Below are 22,581 nucleotides of genomic sequence, written 5' to 3'. Positions count from 1 at the left end.
AACACTCATACTAATTGTGCAAGAAATGTAGGAAGGGGTACAAAAAATGAAAAGAAAATAAATTATACATCATAACAAAAGGAGAGGCTTGGTGAGCAAGGACATGAGGATAGAGTGGGTTTCCATGGTGGCTGTCTGAACATATTAAGATTTATCTGCACAACATTCTTCATTTTATTCACTAAATGTGTTTTTCAAAGTGTACTTACGTGGAAATGGTTTGTCAACAGCTGCTTTTGTGGATAACTGTATCCACAAGTATGGGTGCAACCCAATATTACAGTCCTTTTAATCAACATTTTTATACTGCTTGCTGCCCCTTCCTGGCATACACTGACGTCATGTCATGGTGCTTATTCCAGGGTGCCATGTTATGCCCATTTTCCTGGGAGGCTATTTCATACCATTGGTTTCCTTGAACGTTGTTAGAGGCTTCTTTCTCATCTTGAACCTTTATTTTCATCGTTTTTCAACTTCTCATCTTGAACCTTTATTTCCACTATCTTTAACTTCATCTTGAACCTTTATTTCCACTAATCTTTAACTTCATCTTGAACCTCAAGTTCCACAAATTTTTGTTTAACTTGAATAGTCATGAAATATCCAAGCAACATGGCCAATCTCACCAAGTGCTCAGCCAAGCCAAATGAATAACCAATAATGAAATGAGGAACTCTTCCAGTGCAACAACTGAGGATCAAAGACAAATAAGCCATGATATTGCCAAGAAAAAAATGTCAAAGTCTTACCTTGTACATTGAGACATGAAGTTTGCTCTCAGGGTGATGTATGGCCTCCTTCTTATCCCGCAGGAATGAGTCGCAAAGGGAACAGTAGAACACCAGCAGCGAATGAAGGAACTCGGAGCCTAAAAAAACAAAAGACAGAGAACGCCATATCTGTAAGTGTGAAAAAGGTGTTTGAAACATACGTGTAAAGAACAGGTGTCCAAGCTATGGTGAGTGAAACGGGTGTTCTTCTTTACCTATGAAGAGATGGGAAGTGGGCAACAGGCTAAGCAAACTCCCTCCCTAGGTAGCCACACCTTTCTCTACAACATTATTTACGTTCTTCAAACATTTACTTCTTCTCTCATTTCAAACATTCCACAAATTTTATATACGCCTGGCAGTACTTGAATGCTTGAAACAAACAAGTTTTTTGTTCCTTAATGTTAAGAGTTGTCCAACCTTGCAGGGGTTCAGTAATGGTTTGTGCGTTGGGTGCAATCCGCTCCTTCTCTGGCCTTGCTGCTTTTGCCAACCAAGTCTTCTTCTCCATCTAAAGGAAAAACCAGTGTCACAGTCAAAAGAAAATAAATAGAGAAAGCAAATGAAACAGAGGAACTTTGAAAAATAAAAAGAATAAAGTGAGGCTAAAGGATTAAAGAAAAATTGAAGTAGCAATGCAAATCATAATCTACTTACTTATTCTTAAAACCTACTAATTGCAGTTGAAACCAAAATGTCAAAACTTGTGCTGTTACCTTGGAACTTTCCACATGGGAAGGGGACTCTAAATGTTCAATGTAACCTGTGAAGTTGTTGCAGAATATACCACACAACTTGCACCAGTGCATGCCTTGATCCACATACTTGACCTGGACAGCCTTTGGGGGAGAAACCTCCTTGTATGTCTTTATAATAGGTAACGGCCTGTATGACTCATTATCTACTTTGGTCTCCACCTTCCTGACAACTGGTGGTGTGGCTGATGTATGTCGGGGCATGGAAGGTGGTGGTGGTGGAGCCAGAGGCGGGGACTTTGTCTTTCCTAAGAGGTCTCTATGTTTCTCTCTGCCCTGGTCAGCAATACCTAGAGCACTGTTAACCTTACTTATCATTTCATCCATACTAAAAATCTGCTTATGGATTTCTTTCATTAATCCAGAATTGTCTTCTAGAATACTCTTGAGACTTTTACTGTCTCCCTTATGATTCTGGATTATTTCATCTCTCTGCCTCTCTAGCTTTTCTCTCTCGACTACAAGCAGGTGCACCTTGTTGAGCAACTCGTCCTTCTTCTCCAGCAGCTTAATTCGTTCCTTGGCTTCTTTTTTTGCCCTTTCTTGAGCTTCTTTCTTCTTATCTGCCTCACTGTCATCTGTGTCTGAGGCAATATCAGAATCTGATGATGATGTTCGTTTTCGTTTCTTCTTTTTCTTCTTCTTCTCCTTCTTTTCTTTGGACTTCTTGGAAGATGATGACTCGTCACCACGCTTGCTCTGTGACTTCTTTTCTTCCTTAGTTAACTCGTTACCATCCTTCTTACTAGAGCTTGTGTTTGATGGAATGTCAGGCATGGCAAATTCCTTCGGTGGGGGCATCCTCTTACCATTATCCTCCAAACTACCATAAGACTGAGCTACAGAAGAGAGAGTATCTGCCTCAAGTACAGCTGAGGGGAACAGAGTTTTTGTGCTCTTCTGTTGCGAGGCAAGTTTCAAATCCATCTTGAGGCCTGCAACTGTATCAATCACCTTGGAAACATCACGGCTAACCACATGACCACCCGAAGAAGCTTTTGAACTTCTGTAACAAAGAGAGAGGTGATATGAATCAAACAAAGTTCAGAATGGCTCTAACAACACTCCTATGGCTGATGACACTAAGAAGGGAGAGAACTTGAAACTAGTTCAGTTACAATAAAAGTAAGCGGGTGTTTGTATTTACTTAACTGTACTATACAGGACACTTGCACTATACCCAACAAATGGGCTTTGGACACGTGTGGAATGGGTGACAGGTGAATGTATACTTTGACTTGCCACCCCAACTTCCCCACCTTATAAGGGTGAAAGGGCATTTTGATATATGTATGCAGTATACAGGAAAGGAGCATTGCTTATGTGATTCCATTTCTTACTAATCATCATACATACATACATACATATACCAAAGGCTTTTTTCCCCCTTAAAAAGGAGGTAGCCAAAAAACAAAGGCATAAAAACCACTCCCACTCATTCCATCCCTAACATACTCTACTCCCTTGCATCCTCTTCCCTCCTTAATTATCATATCTAATTCAAAATTCATGTATGGTTCACACTTGGGCTATATCATCTTATTTCCCAATTATCATACCTACATTAAAATTAATGTTTTGATTTTGTCTATATTTCCTTCTAGGCTATTCTATGAGTTTATGCATAAGTATGGAAATTTGTATTTCTTCGTATCCTTTACACATTTAGTATTTTTGCTGTTCATTTTACAGGACCAACACAAGCAAGCACAATTTGTCCATCCCAAGTAAAAAAAACACTTTAATGTTCTACAGTGGGCCATACATCTAAGCTACAATCTCCCCAATATTCTGTCCACTGACAGGTTGTCCTTTATCAACATTCCTGTGCCCTGCCACATCTACAGGTGCAAGACTTGGAAATTGCCAAGGGCAACTGAGACGAACATAGGGAATGCACAGAGGAAGAGGTCATGTTAATCTAGAAAGTAGACATACCTTCCCAAACTCAGTCGTTAACACACTTAAGTTGGCACACATTATGCTAACATGCCTATTACTTTTGCCACCTCATTTGAATAGAAACAACTTTGGTTATGATCTTTTGTTTTTCAAATTTCCAGATGTCAAATTACTCTTGCATCATATAATAGTGAGATGCTGAATTTAGAACTAAGTTAAACCTATACAAATGTTAGATACATTGTTAAGATGTTCTTAAATATGTCAATATATTGTAACTGAAGTTATTTCTACTCAAACAAAGGAGCAAAAGCATGTAGCATGCTAGTGAGTAATGCCTAGTGTGCCACCAACTTTAGACCCTCCTCTGACCCAGCTACAAGCACATTATCAGCAAACAACAACTGGCTCACCTCCCACTTCCCTCCACTACCTCTAACCATCTAATCCTCCACTTATCACTCTCACATTTACCCCTGTACCATCCCATAGCAACAAATTGAAAATGAGTATTAAAGGATTGAGGGTGGAGGAAGTGGATAGTTTTAGATACTTGGGGTCAAATGTGGTGGGAAATGGAGGAGTGAAGGTAGATTGTAGATTGAGAGAAGCAAGTAAGTGCCTTGGAGTATTGAAAAGTGTATTGAGAAATAGACATTTGGGAAAGGATACTACAAGGAGATTGTATGAAAGGGTGATTGTGCTGACAGCACCGTATGGGGCAGAGACATGGAACATAAGAGAGGAAGAGTTTAAATGTGTTTGAGATTAAATGTCTGAGAAGCATGATAAGGGTTTCAAGGTTGGTTAGTGAGAAATGAGATGAGGAGAACTGGGGTGGAAAAGGAGATGAGAGATAGGGTTGATGAAAGAGTATTGGGATGGTTTGGACACATGGTAAGAACAAGTGAAGAAAGATTAGTAAAAGATTGTGGAAGACAGAGGTGGAGGGAGTGAACATGAGGGGACAATCGAGGATGGGATGGATGGGGTAAAAAAAAAAGCATTGAACAAGAGGATATCTGTTGAGGAAGGGAGAAGGCAGAAGATAGGGGTGAGTGGAGAATGGCTGTGTATGGATGATACTGTAATACATGAAAGGAAACGAGATAGAGATAAGAGGGGGGGGGTATGGTTTTGTGTGAATGATGTTTTGATGCAGCCCATCTTCAATGTTATTGCATGAGGGGTTAGAGAAGCGGGGTCGCTGATTAAATAAAGTGGCCTTGCTGTGAAAGTGCTGTGTTTTGCTACATTGTTTCTGACCCAGGGTGATGGGAGAGATGCAGGGATGACCTGTCATCCAGGGAGAACCAAGATGGGGAGGGAGGGAGTGGTGGTGAATGGGGGTGGAATGAGTGAGGATGAAATGGGTGGGGGTGGAATTATGCCTTATGACTTTAGCTACCTCCCTTGTAAGGGGGTGTACCACCCATTGCATGTACACACTGTATAATACAAATGCAAGTGAAAAAGTTTAACTTTCTTCCTACAACTGTCCTTTCTACAATTTTCAATTGTTTAAAGTTCTACCAGCATATTAATCATCATTATCATCATAAGCAAGCTCATTATGGATGAAAGAGTGTAAAGGTTAGGCATAAAAGTAGAGTGGTTGTAAATGGACAAAAAAATTACGTGGTCCAATGGGATTTTTTCCTTGTTTGCTCTATATATTTCTGGAGCCAATTAATGGAGGAGGAAGCAATATATAATTAAGTGGTGGGAAAAACTGGCTCTTGGGTGTCTGGCCCTGCTGTGGAAGTGCTGTGTCTTGCTGCATTGCCTCTGACTGAAGAAGAGTGGAGGACAAAGATGACCCTTCATCCAAGAGGAGCAAAGAGTAGGTTTATGGACATGTGTGGAACTGTAGGGTGGATTTACATTTTGACTGGATACTTTTGTGTGGGGGAAAGGCATTTTAACATAAGAATGAAAGATTAGGTTTTTGGACATGTGTGGAACTGTAGGGTGGATTTACATTTTGACTGGATACCTTTGTGTTGGGGAAAGGCATTTTAACATAAGAATGTATGTTGTACCTACTACCATAAGCTATCCAAATATCTAACAACTTGTACACTGAAATAATCTTGCTTTTCCCTACCTTGTAATGTAAGGAGTTTCAATTTCCCAATCATTTGTTCTCTGGTTCATTTTCTGCTTGGCCTCTACCACTGATCTCCGATCCAGTGCTGGTGTCCACATTTCATTCCTCCTGGCTAGCTCACCAGAGAGCTGGGAGTCCTGACCCACTGGAGGTGGCATAGTTTCAATGGGTTTGCTTGGGTTCTCCAAGACACACTTCAGTTCCCAGTCAGTCAAATTCTTGGATGATGACACTTCCTTCTGCACCTCCCGTAGCCTCTTCCCTCGCTGAATGCCTTGCATCAGGGCATCACCAATTGACTCTACCACAGACCTGGTCAAGAAGGAATAGTAAAAATGTAACCAATTGTATTTATGACTGGGAGGGGGGGGGATGAATTATAGCAAGGGAAGCAAGTAAATGTCTCGAGGAATCATGTCACAAAGAATACACACCTTATCATTGAGCTGCCATAATTATCATCCACTTCTTCCCCAACCTCTTCCAAGCCAAGGATAGTTTCATCTCCTTTCCCAATTTCCACACCATCTGATTCAGAGTTGTGATGGCTTGAAGAACTTCCTGGCGAATTGGCATCCTGGTTGGCTGACTGACCAGTGAAGGAAGTTTCATTAAACTGTGAAGAATAGGATGTATTCTGCTGGTTGTTCTCATATGTTGTGGCAGCATAGGTGGTTGACGTTGAAGGATATGTAGTGGAGTAGGTCATTGAAGGATATGGGTGTTCCCCTGAAAATCCTGAGGAAGGTGTAAAGGAGCTGGGATTTTGGTATGAGGAAGGATAGGCATTAGGGTCTGAGGCATATGAAGATGAGGTGGGATATGCTGTTGCAAAAGCAGCATAACTGGACTTCGTTGCTTCTGATATGCCTCCTGCTCCCTCTGGCGAGTCTCTTCTATTATCTGGGCTTTTATGTGAAAATCTTTCCACACTTCGACCACCTATGAAAAAGAAAGTTGAATCTTCTTTAACAATGGAATAACTTGACATCAAAAGTAAATTTGACCTTAAAAAATAAATAAACAAATAAAATAAATATATAAAAATTAAATAAATAAATCCTCCTCCTCCTCCTCTAGCACCTCACCATTTGAGGAATTGTGATTTACTTAAACTACCTACCTATATACCATGGGCTTCTTTGCCCTTAAAAAGGTGGTAGCCAAGTCATAGGCATGCACCCTTTCCCATCCAACACCTATGTCTTCCTCTTATCTTACATACATACATATACCAAGGCTTTTTCCCCCTTACAAGGGAAGTAGCCAAAAAGGAAAAGGAATAAAATCATTCCCACCCATTCCATACCTGAATACACTCCACACTCCCTCTTATCTTACCACCTCCTGGATGACGGGTCATCCCTGCACCTTGTCCACTGCCCTGGGTCAGAAGCAGTGTCTCAAGACACAGCATATCCACAGCAAGGCCTCTTATCTTAGCTCCTCATTAATGAAGATTCATCCCTGTCTCCTGCCCATCGCCCAAGCAGCAAGACAAAAGTACATCCACAGCTGGACCACTTCACTTATACATTGACCCCCTTCCCTGTCCCCTCGTGCAGAAAATAGAGAAGACAGGGAGAAATCCCTTTGGGCTTAATCAAAATATTATCAATACGCAACCATTCTCCACTCACCCCATCCCCTGCCTTCCCACTTCCTTGCTCATCAGGCATTCACCTTAAAACCCCTTTCACCCCATCCATTTCTCATCCTTGGTCATCCCCTCAAGTTCACTCCTTCCACCTCGGCTTTCTACACCTCTTTTGTTAATCTTTCTTCACTCATTGTTTCCATGTGTCTGAACCATCCAAATACTCTTTCATCAGCCCTATCTACCAGCTCCCTTTCCACCCCTGGTCTCTTTCTCTTTTCTCACTCTATCCAACCTTGTAACCCCTGCCATACTTCTCGCACTTTAACTCAAACACACTGAAACTCCTTTCTGCCTCTCTTAAATTCCAAGTTTCTACCCCGTACAGTATCATTGGTACAATCACCCCTTAATATAATCTCTTTACACCCATTCCCACAATACTCCAAGACTTTTACTGCTTCTCTCAATTTACAGTTTACCTCCAACCCCACTTCTCCCTTTCCTGTCACTTGTGACCCCAAATACTTAAAACTGTCCATTTCCTCCATCCTCTCTCTCCTTAAGACTTGCTTCCAACTCACTGCCATCATCTCCCCTTTACATCTCATCACCTTACTCTTACCCACAATTACCTTAAACTTTCTTCTATCACATACCTTCCCAAACACCATTACTGCCTTAACCCCTCCTCTGACCCTGCCACAAGTGCAGTGTCATCTGCAAACAACAACTGATTCACCTCCCACTTCCCTCCTTTATCTCTAACAAGCTCCAATCCCCTGCCCATTACATTTGCATTTACTTCCCATACCATCACATTGACATACACATTGAATAGCCATGGTGACATGACATGCAGCCCCACCTTTACCTCAAACCAATTGCTCCATTTCCAATCCTTACACAGACCCTACTACTCTTATAAAAAATACTGACTGCCCTCAACAGCTTTCCCCCAATCCCATATATCTGCAATACTTCACATGTTGCCTTCTTCTCTACCCTGTTATAAGTCTTCCAAATCCACAAGTCTATAAAACATCCTTACCTTTTGCTAAAGCCTTCTCATAAAAATTTGATCCATGTATTGTCTACCCTTCCTAAACCCACACTGCCTTTCACCAATTTCTCCGTTCCTCTACTAATCCTCTTAATCAAAACCCTACCATATGCCTTTCTTACAACACTCAACAAACTCATCCCTCTAATACTACTACTCACCTTTGTCTCCCTTTCCTTTGAAAAACAGAATTATACAAGCACTCCTTGTGCTCTGGGACTCTCCCCTCTCTTAGACACACGTTAATCAACCTCATTAGCCAGTCCAATTTAACTGTACCTCTCTTTTACACACTGCATGACATCCATCCATCCCAGGTGCCTTACCAACTCTCATCATTTTCAAAGTTCCTTTTACCACATCTTTTCTCATATTTCTTTCATCTTCCTCTCCCATCACCACCATTTTCTTAGCTCCTCCCACTGCCACAATCAATCCCTCCCTATACTTCCACATTCAACAGCTAAAATACTCTACCCATCCTCTCCTTACTGCCTTCACTTCTATTAACATCTGTCCTTCTGCACCTTTTCCTTTGAACTTCCTTCCAAAGCACCTTTTTCATTATTTTCAAAGTTTTGTTGTACTCCATTTTTCATCTGCTCTCCTCTTTGACTCCATTATCTTATGTTTTACTTCTCTTTTTTCTTTTCATCTCTCATATGCTTCCTGTGTCCTACTTTGAAACCAATCCCTAAATGCTACCTTCTCTTCTACCACCATCTTCATTTCATCAGCCCACCATTCACTACCATTCTTTCTCATCCTCCTCATTCCACACCTTGTCACTCCCTCCTTGAAACACACCCATTCCCTTTCTACTCTTACCTCTACTTTATCCTTCACCATCTCTCACACTTCTCTCAGCTTCTCCTGCTCCTTTTCCTTCTCATTTAAAATGTGAACACTAAGCACTTCTCAACCTTATACCCTTTTCTCCTTTCTACAGATATCCTCCACTTTCAACTTACATGTACCAAAGTTTTTTTTCCCTTACAAGGAAGGTAGCCAAAAAAACAAAGGCATGAGATCCACTACCACCCATTCTATCCCCACCTACACTCCATTCACCCTACTCCCTCCTGGATGACGGGTCATCCTTGCATCTCACCCACTGCCCTGGGTCAGAAGCAGTGTTGCAAGACACAGCACATCCACTGCAAGGCTACTTACATTAAATCAGCTACCCCCTTTTCTGTTTCCCCATGCAGAAAAAGAGAAGATGGGGAGAAATCCCTTCAGGCTGTATCAAATCATTTTTTCACACACTCACTCACCCCCCCATCCCCCACCCACTCCCTTTCATGCACCACAGCATCATCCATACACAACCATTCTCCATTCACCCCTATCTTCGGTCTTCTCCTGTTCTTCCTCAACATTCCCCTTTTTCCCAATGCCCCTTTCAACTCTACCATCCATCTCATCATTGGTTGCCCCCTCATGTTCATTCCTACTTCTGCCTTCCACACCTTTTACTAATATTTCTTCATTCATTCTTTCCATGTGTCCAAACCATCCCAATACTCTTTCATCAACCTTACCTTCTACATAAAAGTACATCCAGACATACATAAAAGTAATAATAATAAATAAAATAGTAATAATTCCTCCTCATGCAGTCACAACATCATCCATATACAACCATTCTCCACTCACCTCTGTCTTCCGTCCTCTCCCTTCCTTCCTCAACAGACATTCCCCTCTTCCCCAAAGCCCCCTTCACCCCATCCATCCACCTCATCCTAGGACGTCCCCTCATGTTCACTCCCTCCACATCTGCCTTCCATACCTCTTTTACTAGTCTTTCTTCACTCATTCTTTCCATGTGTCCAAACCATCCTAATATTCTTTCGTAACACCACTTCTCAGACACTGCCCCATACAGTGCTGTTGGCACAATCACTCCTTCATACAGTCTCCTCTTCGCATCCATTCCCAAATGTCTAATAATAAACTAAATAAAATTATCCAACTTTCTCCCACTCTCTCCTCTAAGAACATGGACATCCAGAACTCTCCCTATCCTTCCTTTGGATGCCACTACACAGTCCATTAATGCATTATCAACCACATTTCTATTCACCACCCATTCCTCATGTCTTGCTTGAGTTTTTTCTTAAAACAGTGTTGGCTATCAACTCTCTAAACACATCTTCACCATCAACTCTCCACAATGATTTTTACCTTAACATAAACACAAATCTAAAAATTTAGACTTGTACTGACCAATCAATATGTAACCTTAGTCAACCTCTTCTAATACATCCACAATTCCTTGGAAACCAGCCACATCAACCAGTTCAACCCAGAAGTCACTCAGTAAAGAGATTTTGTGTTATCATCTGAGAAGAGTGGGTGCACAACAGTATAGCATAAAGTGCCCTAAATCTTGTGTGCCTCAAGTAACTGGTGTCTATTGACAAGCCGTTTCTATACATATCAAAGGTTCTTTCCCCATTAATAAAGGAGGCCACTGTGTCAAAATACAAAACCCATTTCATTCACATTAAAATCCAATTAACAACAATCATTTGCCAAGGCTGTGCAACAAAACAGTGCCCCCATAGCAGGGCCTGACAGCCATAGCTGATTCACCCATACCACCTCATCATTTGGTGTTAACCCCCTTTCATTTTCCACAAAAAAAATTTACAGAGCAAATGAAAACACCCCCTTGCACCACATCACCCACCTCCTGCCCTCATCCATTCACAAACTTTACTCCCAACTTTTGGACCCTCTTCACCCTGATCCACAGTCATTCTCCATACACCCAAAGCCTCCAACTCAATCCACCCACCTTGTAGTGGTAACTTACCTCCTGGTGAAGGGCTTCTTGATCGAGCACTCTGGCTTCTACTCCAATGTCTGTTCCTACTACCACTCCTGCTGTCCCTCCTCCTACTTCTACTTCTACTGCCACTCCTACTCCTATCATCCCCTCTGTTCCTGCTCCCACTTCTGCTACGACCTTCCCTGCTGTCGTTCCTCTCTCTACTGGCACTCCTGCTTACCCTACTTCTACTGGCACTCCTGCTTCTGCCACCACGCCTCCCCCCACTGCCACTCCTACTTCTCCCTAGCCTACCCCTACTGCCACTTCTGCTCCTCCCCCCTCTCCCTCTACTCTCACTCCTACTTCGTCCAACTCTTTGTCTACTACCACTTCTACTCCTTCCTCTTCTTCTCATCCCGCTCCTGCCCATTCGTGACCTACTGCCACTCCTACTCCTATCCAACCTTCCCCTACTTCCACTCCTACTCCTGCTGCGACTCCAGCTTCTTCCCCTACTCCTACTCTGGCTCCTGTTATGCAACCCTCCCCTCTCTCTTAGGGGACTTGGACTACCACTCCTGCCCATACTCACACTTCTCCTGTTCCTACTCCGTCCCCTGCCCCTGCTGCCACTTCTGCTCATGCGGTCTAAACTCACATGCCTACTTCTGCTCCGACTCCGACTCATTCTCCCTCTACTGATACTCCTGCTCATCCTGCCTCTACTCCTGCTTCTGTGTAGCCTGTCGAAGTTTCTGTCAAAACTGCCTTCCCTACTTCCTCCCCTTAGGCTCCTGTTAAGGAAAAAAAAAAAATAATAATAATAAATAAAATTACATAATAAATACTTGGTACCTTTACTAATTTCAATCACAAGAAAGAAAATTTGTGTAAAAGCTAAACTCTGAACTTATAACATATAACCTAGGTTGTTAATATTCATCAAATCCCAAATACATTTGTACAATAAGTGCACTTTATGAACAAGAATAAAGATTGACAGCATTAAAAATAAGAGCTGACAACATTCTATCACTCTACCACAAGATTACTGAAATAATATATAACCATGGACCATCAATTATTATATATAAAAATCTTACTAGAACTAATTCAATATCAAAATTCTTATATCTTCTATGTGACAATATATGGGTTTAGAATCAGTATGGGGTGGGTGAATGCTGACTGGACTTCTCCCCACATAAGGTTGTAAAATGGTGTCAGCTTTTCTATTTTCAATAGTCTTTATATCATTCTATTCATCACAACTATATACAGGCTCAAATCTCATGTCTCATCCATACCTGCTTCTACTTCTGCTGAAGCTCCTGAAACTTCTTCCTCTACTCCTGCTTCTGCTCCTGCTTCTACCTCGCCCATAGCTCAAACTGCGACTTCGACTGCGGCTCCTCCTCCGGTTTCTGCCCCCTCGTCCTCCACCAAAGCGGAAGTTGCGACGACCACCAAAACCCTTTGCATAAAAAGACAAACGGTACAACACAGATAAATTATCTATATTTGAAATACATACATATATCACAGGCTTTTCTCCCTTACAAGGGAGGTAGCCAAAGCCATTATTCCACTCCCACCCATTTCATCCCCACATACTCCACTACCATTCTCCATCCCTCCCTCTTTTCTTGGCTCCTCCTGGATGACAGGTCATCCCTGCATCTTCCCCCACTACCCTCAGTCAGAAGCAATGCAGCAGGACATGGTACATACACAGCAAATCAATTTCATTTAATCGGTGACCCCTTCATCTCGTCATACAGAAAAAGAGAAGACGTGGAGGAATCCCTTTGGGCTGCATCAAAATATTATTCACACACACTCTCTCACCCCCCCATCCACTCCCTTTCCTGCATCACAGCATTATCCATACACAACCATTCTCCACTCACCCCTATCTTCTGTCTTCTCCCTTCCTTCCTAAACAGACATTCCCCTCTTCCTCAATGCCCCTTTTACCCCCTTCATCCATCCATCTCATCCTTGGTCACCCCCTCACGTTCACTCCCTCCACCTCTGCCTTCCACACTTCTTTTACTAATCTTTCTTCACTTATTCTTTCCATGTGTCCATACCACCACAATACTCTTTCATCAACCCTATCTCCCCACTACCTTTCCATGATATGAGAGGCATACAAACACTTGCTGCAGCCTCCACAAACACAGCACACCCACTACACTATATATCAGAACACCCACACACCAAGAAACATAAAAAAAAAAAAACCACCCAAATACTTATATCACACACGAATACTCTCTTCTATTCCTCCAAAACCACCAAATACCAGCCTCCAGAAACATATAATCATATCACTCACTGGTCCATTAACACGCTAAAAGACAACACTTTGCTGCTTGCCAGACCCCTTGAAATCCATCCTATTGAATCCTCTCTCACATGTCAGGACAGAGTCCACCTGGCCAGACAGCAGTGCAGCCACCACCCAGCCTTTCTAAGCTACCAGAAGAGACTAGATGACTACATTGTGGACAACTGCCCAGGACGTAACACTTCCACCCATACTATTCAACACATAATGGAAGACTGCATTATACACAATTACGCACACAAACAACATACATTCTATAAAGGATTTGTGGGAAAACCCCATTCCGTCCGTGGCATTCCTTGGGGAGATAAGACTGCTCGGACAGACAGTCTAGGGAACAGCAACAATGACGACTCTCTTTCCATCCCCATTCTCCTTCTCACCTTGTTTCTCCCTCTATCCAGCCTAGTAACCCCTATCATACTTCTCAGGCATTTCATCTCAAACATTTAAATTCTTCCTCCCATATGTTCCATGTTTCTGCTCATTACAGTGCTGTTGGCACAATCACTCATTCATACAATCTTTTAGCATCCATTCTCAAATGTCTATTTCTCATTACACTTTTCAATCCTCCATGGCATTTATTTGCTTCTCTCAATCTACACTCTACCTCCAATCCTCCCTTTCCTGCCATATTCGCCCCTAAGTATTTAAAACAATCCACTTCCTAAAGTCTCTCTTCTTTAATACTCACTTCCAGTCCACTGTCCCTTTCTCCCCTTATACATCTCATCACCTTACTTTTACTCAGATTTATCTTCAATTTCCTTCTTTCCCACACCTTCCCAAACTCTGTCACTAACTTCCTCAATTCCTCCTCCAATCCTGCCACAAGCGCAGTGTCATCAAACAACAACTGGCTATCTCCTACTTTTCTCCATCTTCTTTAACCATCTCCAATCCCCTCCCCATTACCCTTGCATTTACCTCTTGCACCACCCCATCCATGTATAAATTGAACAGCCATGGTGACATAACACAACCCTGGTGAAGTCCCACATTTACCTCAAACCACTCTCTCCTTTTTGAATTCTAACACAGGCTCTACTACTCTCATAAAAACTTTTGACTGGTCTTAACAGTTTTGCTCCCATCCCATTTATCTGCAATACCTCCCACAGTGCCCCCTGTCTACCCTGTCATAAGCCTTTTCCAAATCCATAGACCCAAAAAAACATCCTTACCTTTTTATAAAGCTTTCTCACATACATGTCTTACCACAAAAATCTGATCCACACAACCCCTACCTGTCTTAAACCCACACTGTTCCCCACCAATTATTCCCTTTGTTCCTCTCAATCAAAACCCTCCCGTAAGCCTTCCCAACTAGACTCAACAAACTGATCCCTCTGAAACTACTACGCTCACACTTGCCCCCTTTTCCCTTGTAAAGTGGAACTATACAGGCACTCCTCCAGTACTCTACCCTCTTTTAAACATACATTAAATAACCTCACCAGCCAGTCCACCATCACTGTACCTCCCATTTTTTAGACATTCTGCATGACACCCATCCAACCCAGGTGCCTTAACTGCTCTCATTATCTTAACAATTTCCCTCACTTCATCTTTCCTTATTTCTCCATTTACCTCACTCACCACTAATATATATATATATATATATATATATATATATATATATATATATATGTATGTATGTATGGTGTACTATGTCAATGTTTAATACAGGATTGGTTCTTGACCAAAATACATTATAGAAAACTGTTCCAGAACCAATTAGGTCAAGAACTAAAACAAGTTTACCAATCTGCTGGATACAGCTATATCAGGGTGATACTTCCCCACAAAACTTAAATTTTGCCCTGTTTTCAATTTTTCTCCATTTTGGGTTGGTCAAGAAATCCTACTATGGTTGATTACTAGAGCAAATAATTCTCTCTCTCTCTCTCTCTTATTTTTTTTTTTTGGTCGAGACCCAATTTGTTGGACTGTGAAATGTTTAGGAACCAACACTACTGTATTTCAGTATAATCTACTTTTTAAATATAAACAGTGACACCTAAACATCTACACGTAAGCAAGATGACAGTTTCCATACCTCTACTTTCATCCCTAATACACTTCTTCACTATAACCACAAGTTTTTACTTAAGACACCAATAATCACAATAATAAGAGGTTACTTACCCATTTGTTCCTGATGTAGGGTGCCTCCTGCTTAAAATGCAGGTGAGTGCATTTGTCATAGTGACATCGTCCATCATTCTGACAAATGTATGCGTGGACAAAGTTGCATTTTGCTGCTGATTTGTGGCAACGCCTGTTCTTCCAGTACTTGCAAGTGGCATGAACCTTATTGCGCATATTCACCTGCAGGTAGACCAAATGTGCATACATATAAACATATTGGTAACCAATCCTACAATTTTTACATAGTCCAACAATAACTACACAAGTATCAACACCACAACATAACATTTCTCTATATTTCAGTGGGGTTAGCAAAACCATTGTGTGCATGCATGCATGTGTGTGTCTATGTGTAATTCACCATGATCTTGGATCACATGTTGGACTCGTGATCAACAGCTACTACCTTACTGGATGCGAGCTCAGGTACGACTGATCTATGGCTGACACACACACACACCTCCAACTCCCCACCCACAAGTTGGAGTAACGGCTTCCAGCACAGCAATACTGAAATTATTTCAGCCCTAGGTGGGATTCGAACTTAGACTGCTGGGTAAGCAGTTGTGAATGCTACCACTGTGCCATTTGGCCATGTGTGTGTGTGTGCATACATTTTACACCCATGCACACACACAATAAATATACACCAGTCCCTCATTACATGTCTCTCTCCAGTGTGGAAATTCACACATGTAAAACCTATATTAAAAGTCCTCATTTTATGCATAAAAATGTCCAGTTATGAGGTGGAATGTGTGAGGTGTACCAATTTCCCCCACTCCATTAACCACTTCAGTACGAGTCAAATTCTTGCGCGCAGCATCATCTTCCATATGAACAATGCATCATACTACTCGCATCATAAAATATAAAGTCACTGCTGTATCACTCACTCTCTTTTAATCTGAGTAATAATAAACACAGAAAAAGTGATCAAACCAGGTCACAGAATCATGTACAACTACAATATATACATATATATATATAAAGACACCAGCATCCTCATGTACTCACTCATGCCTCATGACACCTACGTAGATGTCATTGTACCGAAGTGATTAAGCATTCACTTTAAATCCCTTGTATATATTGAGGAACCAGTGTACATAATACATTGTGTGTGATTTACCATGGTCTTGAATCGTGTGCTGGACTTCTGATTGACAGCTATTACCTTCCCAGATTAGAGCTCAGAGCACAACTCATTTATGGGTAATGCTGTGATCACATACCCCACCCTCAACTCCTCACCCACGAGAGTTGGAGTAACAACTCGCAGCGCAGCGATACTGAAATTATTTCAGGCCTGGGCTGGATCCTAACTCAGATCACTGGAGTATCAGTTGCAAACACTACCACCGCGCTGTCGAGCTCTGTGTGTGTGTGTGTGTGTGCAAATGCATACATGTATATACTTGTGTGATGCATCAGGTGCAAGCAGTGGTCCTGCAAGACTAACATCAGTGTTAATCATCTCCCTGTCATCTATCCTCATCACTTGCCACCCTCTGGAGGTGCAGCACCAAGGCTCACACTTAGTTTCCAGACCGGACCCAAGATCTCTATCAACTACAACTATAATTTCTCCAACCTTTCACATATGGAGAGCTGACAACCAGTAACTGCTCACACCCACCTTCTTCTATAAGCCAATGACACACAAACATCCCAAACAATCCAACATTTCTTCCCAGAGGATCCATGGAGCAGGGACTTCTGCCAGCTGCTGCATTGCTTTTGACTAAAACAGTGCAACTCAGAAGGGGATGGACTTTCATTTCCAAGGTGCTGACTAACATGGGAGTAGCTTAAGGAGAGGGAGAGGGAAGTGCATGAGTGAGCAAGTGTGTGTTTGTTTTTATCATCATGATCTTGGATCACACATTACTCATGACTGACATTTATTGCTGTTCCAGATGAGAGCTCAGTTCTGTATGGCCTAATCTATGGATAATGCTGTAACATTGTGCATGTGCACACACCCAACTCCTTGTCCAACAGAGCAGAGCTTGCCAGGTTTTGCTGACTGGAAACCCACAGCATTTAGTAACAATTCTCTGACCTTCCCATAGATCCCTCTGAGAAGAAGCATTGGATTGTTGTCCATGTTGTAGTATGGAACATATTCTGTTACCAGCTGAAAGCTGTAGGAAGGGAGAAGTCACCATCTGACAAATCTCCTTATGAAAAAAGGTGGTGGAAATACAGTTGAAGCTGACAGTGTCAGTTTCTTGGGGCTGCACCTCCTGGTGGTGGTGAGTTTTGAAGATGGGTAACAGGAAGAGGACTCTGACATCCATTTTGCTGGACCATCATTTGCAGGTACCTGTCACTGGTACCTATTATGTGCATCTTCCATCAAAACAATGCAACAACTTTTTTTTTTTAACGAAAAGTTGACAACAATGGTTCAACAGAATGCACATGGGTCAATGTGAGGGACTACCCCAGGATAACAGTATAGATAGATGATCAAGATGCTCAGTAAGGTTCTGCTATCTTTAAATTCCTCCTTTACCCCATCTATGACCACCTCTTTAATGCAAAGCTGTCTTCACATTGAAGTGCTGTGTATTTGTGACAAAATACAAATATGAGTTGATAGGATAGCTTGACAGGAACAGTACAGAACCAATTAACACTACAGACAAAATGGTGGTGTACCACATAAAAATAATAACATCTTTTGCATCAAGTTTCACCAACTGGCCACCTACAGCCCCACAGTGGCTGGCAATGGTCCTCAGGCTCCCTCATAGATCTCTCTGGGTAGAAACAGGATCTGGTCTACTTGTATGTTGTACTTATGTGAAACTATTTTGGTCACTGGCTCATAGTACTACGAGGGGAGCAGTTGCCAGCTGTTAGTTCTCCTATATATGAAAAGGTGGAGGAAATACAAAGTTGACAGAGATCTTGGGTCCAGTCTGGAGACCAAGTATCAGCCTCTTAGGGTTACATCTCCAATTGGAGGATTTCTTTTTACTATTATTATTATATTTTTTAACATGGGGAGCAGTGAGGTGATACTCTGATGTCCATCTTGTGGGACCACCACACAGTCACATCATGTTACGATTCTCTTACTCTAAAAGTCTGCAAGAGCATATGCGTAAGTTATTCTATGCACAAAGAACAAATCATAGAACAAGGAATGATGTAATGCAAGCAGGTTGATGAAAAGTTATTAGATCTACAATTATCACAATAAAACTAAAAGAGAGTAACTCACAAACATTCTGGAATGAAAATCTTGCTAACCTACAAAGTAAGAAAAGAAATGGTAATACAGCTTCATCATTAAATCAAATACAAGTAAAATTGCTTTTGTATAACTTCAGCACACTTTTCTATCTGTTATGTAATGTGTGATACAATATTTACATGGCCTTTTATTACATTACCAAAGTTGTTCAATATACAAAAACCAATTCATTTTGAGAATTACAAAATTACAAATCCATCTAAAACAATTACTCTTCAAGCCCAACTGAAGCCATTTTGTACCAAAAATTCTTGAACCTGAACCACTGCAATTCAACCTATCATGGAAGTATAATCCAATCTGTTAGCCCAAGTCTCTCTTGCAAGATATCATGGCCCCAGGGAACCATCCGCAACCACTAATTCAACCCACAAGTCACTCAGAGGGGATTTTATGTTGCTCCCTGAAGGTTAGCATAAAATGAGACTCTGTGCCTTTTGTATTTTGGGTAGCCTGATCCTGTACCCAGGCCAAATCAGTGTTGGTACCATTATAATGCACGGTGATGACCTGAAAGCAGTCAAGCCAATGGTTCCCTTCTTTGGAGAAATTTCTCAGTTGGGTTGATGCCTATGGGAGCCTGATGAAATAGAGAAGTTGAGGCCTATCATGGTGAGCTTGTTTTCTGATCGGTGAGATTGCATGTGTTTGTAAAGACGTGTGGGGTGCTGGGGGCCGGTTACTGTAAATGTTTGAGTACTAGATTTTATTTCCAGTGGGTTCCATTTGAGTGATGTGGTGTGAGGGTTTGAGTACTCTTGCACAGAACTACATGACTCATTCTTAAGAGCTGCTCTGTGGCAAGGAGTTTTGTGTCATGTAGTTGCATGAAAACAGCACCGGTGTGGGATGTATCTTTGTATATTGTGAAAGGAATTTTATGATTTTGGAAAGAAAGGACAGGTGCCATGGTTAAGGCTCTCTTTAAGTCATTAAAGGTTTCTCTTGGTCAGTTTCCAAGTGGAAGGGCTGTCCTTAAGTAGTGAAGTTAATGGTGCTGCTATCCCAGCATAACCTGGAATGTATCACCTGTAAAATCCTGACAGACCAAGGAATGAACGTATGTGGTCAACACAAGTGGGGCATGGAAAATCAACGACTGCCTTGACCTTGTCCTGACACCACCATTTTCTACGTCACCTCCACTGATGGAAAGCGCAGTGACAGAGGTGATGCAATCAAGAAGAACCAAAAAATAGTTTACCTCCAACAAATGTACAACAACACACATCTGCATTCTCGTGGTAGTGGTAGGATACACTATTTTTCAGTTCTTCTCTTTATTGTGTTGTCTCCATCACTGCACTTTCCATCAGCATAAGTGATGAAGAAAATGGTGGCAGTTGCCAACACTTGTATATAGGTTACAAAGCACCTCCCCCTTTTTTAAAGGGGGTGGGACTGTTATAGTTTTACTGTATCCTTGATTAACAGCCATTCTGTGGCACTTTACACTATCTGCCAGCCTGAAGCCTTCTACCATTTGCTGGGCAAGGTTTGTGAACGTGTAGGAGTGACCTTCTTTGAATCCATTTAAACTTGGAACCACAAGCCTAATTGATGGAACTCTCTTCATATAAAGTGGACTACTGATTCATTCGACTTTACTGTACAGTCTTTTCTTGTCCACTTATATTCATACTATTGTTCTACCTATGGTGAAAATTTCTATCCTAATCTTAAAAATCTCGTTCTCGTGCTTCAAAGACCTCTTCCTAAGGATACATCCTAGCCCTCTTTGAGAAGAGGAATTCAACATCAAACAAAAAATTTAGAAACTTTTAAACTGTGCATTTTTTCACAAAAAGGAAACTGATACTTACATCCATTTAATGATCAGGTACTTGACTGCTTTTGGCAGCCACAGCTCAAGTCTGAAAAATAATATTTCAACGTCAATACATGTAAACATAATCTATATTATTTTGTACTATACTCGAAAAAGGCCTCTTCCTCCCTTATAAGGAAGGTAGCCAGTAAAAGCATACTCCCACCCTCTACTCACCCCACACCCCTTTGTAGCCCATTTTATCTTAGTTCCTTGTGAACAAGATGCCATCCCTGCCTGGGTCAGAGGCAATGCAGCAAGACACAGCACCTCCACAACAGGTCATTACTTCTGACCCTGGCAAAATTTACACAGGATAAATACTGTGGTCTAGTGCCATATACATAAAATCTGCAACCCCAAGGTAGTTAGCAAGTCCTAGATTTCTGGGGAGGGGGGTTGGACTATGTTATGTTGTCTTGTATTAGTGAGGGTATATTTCTGTCACTGACTAGTAGCAAGAGTTGTTACCAAGTGGGTACTAAAAGTTGGAGACATTCGGAAACACTTCCCCTGTGATAAGGGTTATTTAGCATGCTTATAGATATTTTGTGGTCTCCCACCTACAATTATGTATCCCATAAAGTATCTATTTACAGATTATTATGTCCTAATTTGGGCCTGAGATTTTTGTCAACAGCAGCTAGCATGGCTTGGCTCCAACCAACACAAACACAGTTGTTGCATGAACAATTTTTTTTTTCATTAATTTTCATGGATTAGGATATTTGACTAGTATGGTGAGAAAATAAAATATATTTACTGGATGGTTGAATATTTGTGATTATTTGAGTGTGCTGTATTGGTTGTATATCACTGTAACTGTTGTGATAAAAGTGATCACCACAGTCTCCAAGACATGGGTGCACAATGGAGACAAATGTTACATTATTGCTGGGTCAAATGTTCCATGGTCAAAATGTCCTAGGGCTGAATGGTTCCAAACCCCCACCACCAAGCCTACTACTGCAGATAGGGTACTGCTTAATTGACTTGTCTTCGTGACTTCTGTTATGGTAATGGCCTCGTTTTTTTTTTTTTTTATGGTATGTATTCATTGTACTTATATATACGCCATGTCATTTGAATCAATAAAATGTTTTAGAGAAAAAATAAAAATAAACGACAACAAATATTACTGAAAGTCTTTGTGTTATTATGTTATGTGATTCTGTAATTGGTACAGAATCACATTACATCAGTGATATACAGCCAATACAACACGTTAGAATCATCACAAGATACAAATATTCAACCTCCGCCATGCCTTCGAGGTGTTCCGACTTTAAATACTGATCCCCACACTAATGGAACACAATAGTATAGTTTCTTTCCTAAACAGATCTAAAGGAAGGCCTGAGAACTGTTAATTAAACTGGAAGAAACATTATTACTTTATGCCCTCCTCTCTAAATAAAATAAAAAGTAAATAAATAAATAAACATTAACAATTACAAACTTACTGCCAAATCATGTCTGAGAAATATTCATCCCCACCTACAATAGTCCATGATTTATCTATTCAAGGTTATGTCATATACAGGCAAATTTCAGTAAAATTTTACTTTGTCCTCCACACTAGGCATGCAACTATCAAATTCCTACAAATACAAATTAGTTAAACTTCATATTTAGAAATGCTGTGCACTCATAAAACTACTTTATTCAACAAACAAGGTTGATAGTATTGCCTTTCCAATACATTTGCCCACCATCACTGCTGGTATGATGATTATTCTTCAATCAATAAGGAATACTTGATATTACCTATTCTACCCTAAAATGACCTAACTAAAGGCCTTCAAAAAGTGGATAGCAACACCCCTCAACTCTAGTGGCCCAGTCAGGGAACACAATTTCCTCCCCTACCTGGACAACTAAAGATGACGTGAGTGGCACATCATTATACATGTGTGGAAAACAACCACCTACAACAGGGCTATGCCACATCCCGAAGGCCTGTCCCAGAGTTAAGACTGTAGTCCATCACCGCTTCTCATAC

The 22,581-nt window shown here is 41.2% G+C and overlaps 1 protein-coding gene across 5 annotated transcripts in view; it reads right to left on the bottom strand.

The window, feature by feature from the left end:
• LOC143018558 (uncharacterized) overlaps positions 1-22,581 on the bottom strand; it is a 39,547-nt gene that overhangs the window by 15,710 nt on the left and 1,256 nt on the right. For 3 of the 5 annotated variants that reach the window (XM_076174026.1, XM_076174029.1, XM_076174027.1), the window contains 10 exons: positions 20,575-20,625; positions 18,719-18,747; positions 15,481-15,663; positions 12,284-12,450; positions 11,019-11,770; positions 5,972-6,479; positions 5,535-5,849; positions 1,487-2,531; positions 1,191-1,281; positions 750-868 (listed from right to left, as the gene is read on the bottom strand). In XM_076174026.1, coding sequence (XP_076030141.1) covers positions 750-868; positions 1,191-1,281; positions 1,487-2,531; positions 5,535-5,849; positions 5,972-6,479; positions 11,019-11,770; positions 12,284-12,450; positions 15,481-15,663; positions 18,719-18,724 — 3,186 coding nt within the window. In that variant the 5' untranslated portion in view covers positions 18,725-18,747; positions 20,575-20,625. The remainder of the gene's footprint in view (positions 1-749; positions 869-1,190; positions 1,282-1,486; positions 2,532-5,534; positions 5,850-5,971; positions 6,480-11,018; positions 11,771-12,283; positions 12,451-15,480; positions 15,664-18,718; positions 18,748-20,574; positions 20,626-22,581) is intronic. The other 2 variants (XM_076174028.1, XM_076174030.1) reach the window with 1 other exon arrangement.

This window comes from Oratosquilla oratoria, chromosome 35 (genome assembly GCF_046742065.1).
Source record: "Oratosquilla oratoria isolate Oo_2021 chromosome 35, ASM4674206v1, whole genome shotgun sequence".
NCBI classification, from domain to species: Eukaryota; Metazoa; Arthropoda; class Malacostraca; order Stomatopoda; family Squillidae; genus Oratosquilla; species Oratosquilla oratoria.
Note: the sequence above shows the minus strand (reverse complement) of the source record. Positions and strands in the feature narration are given on the sequence as shown.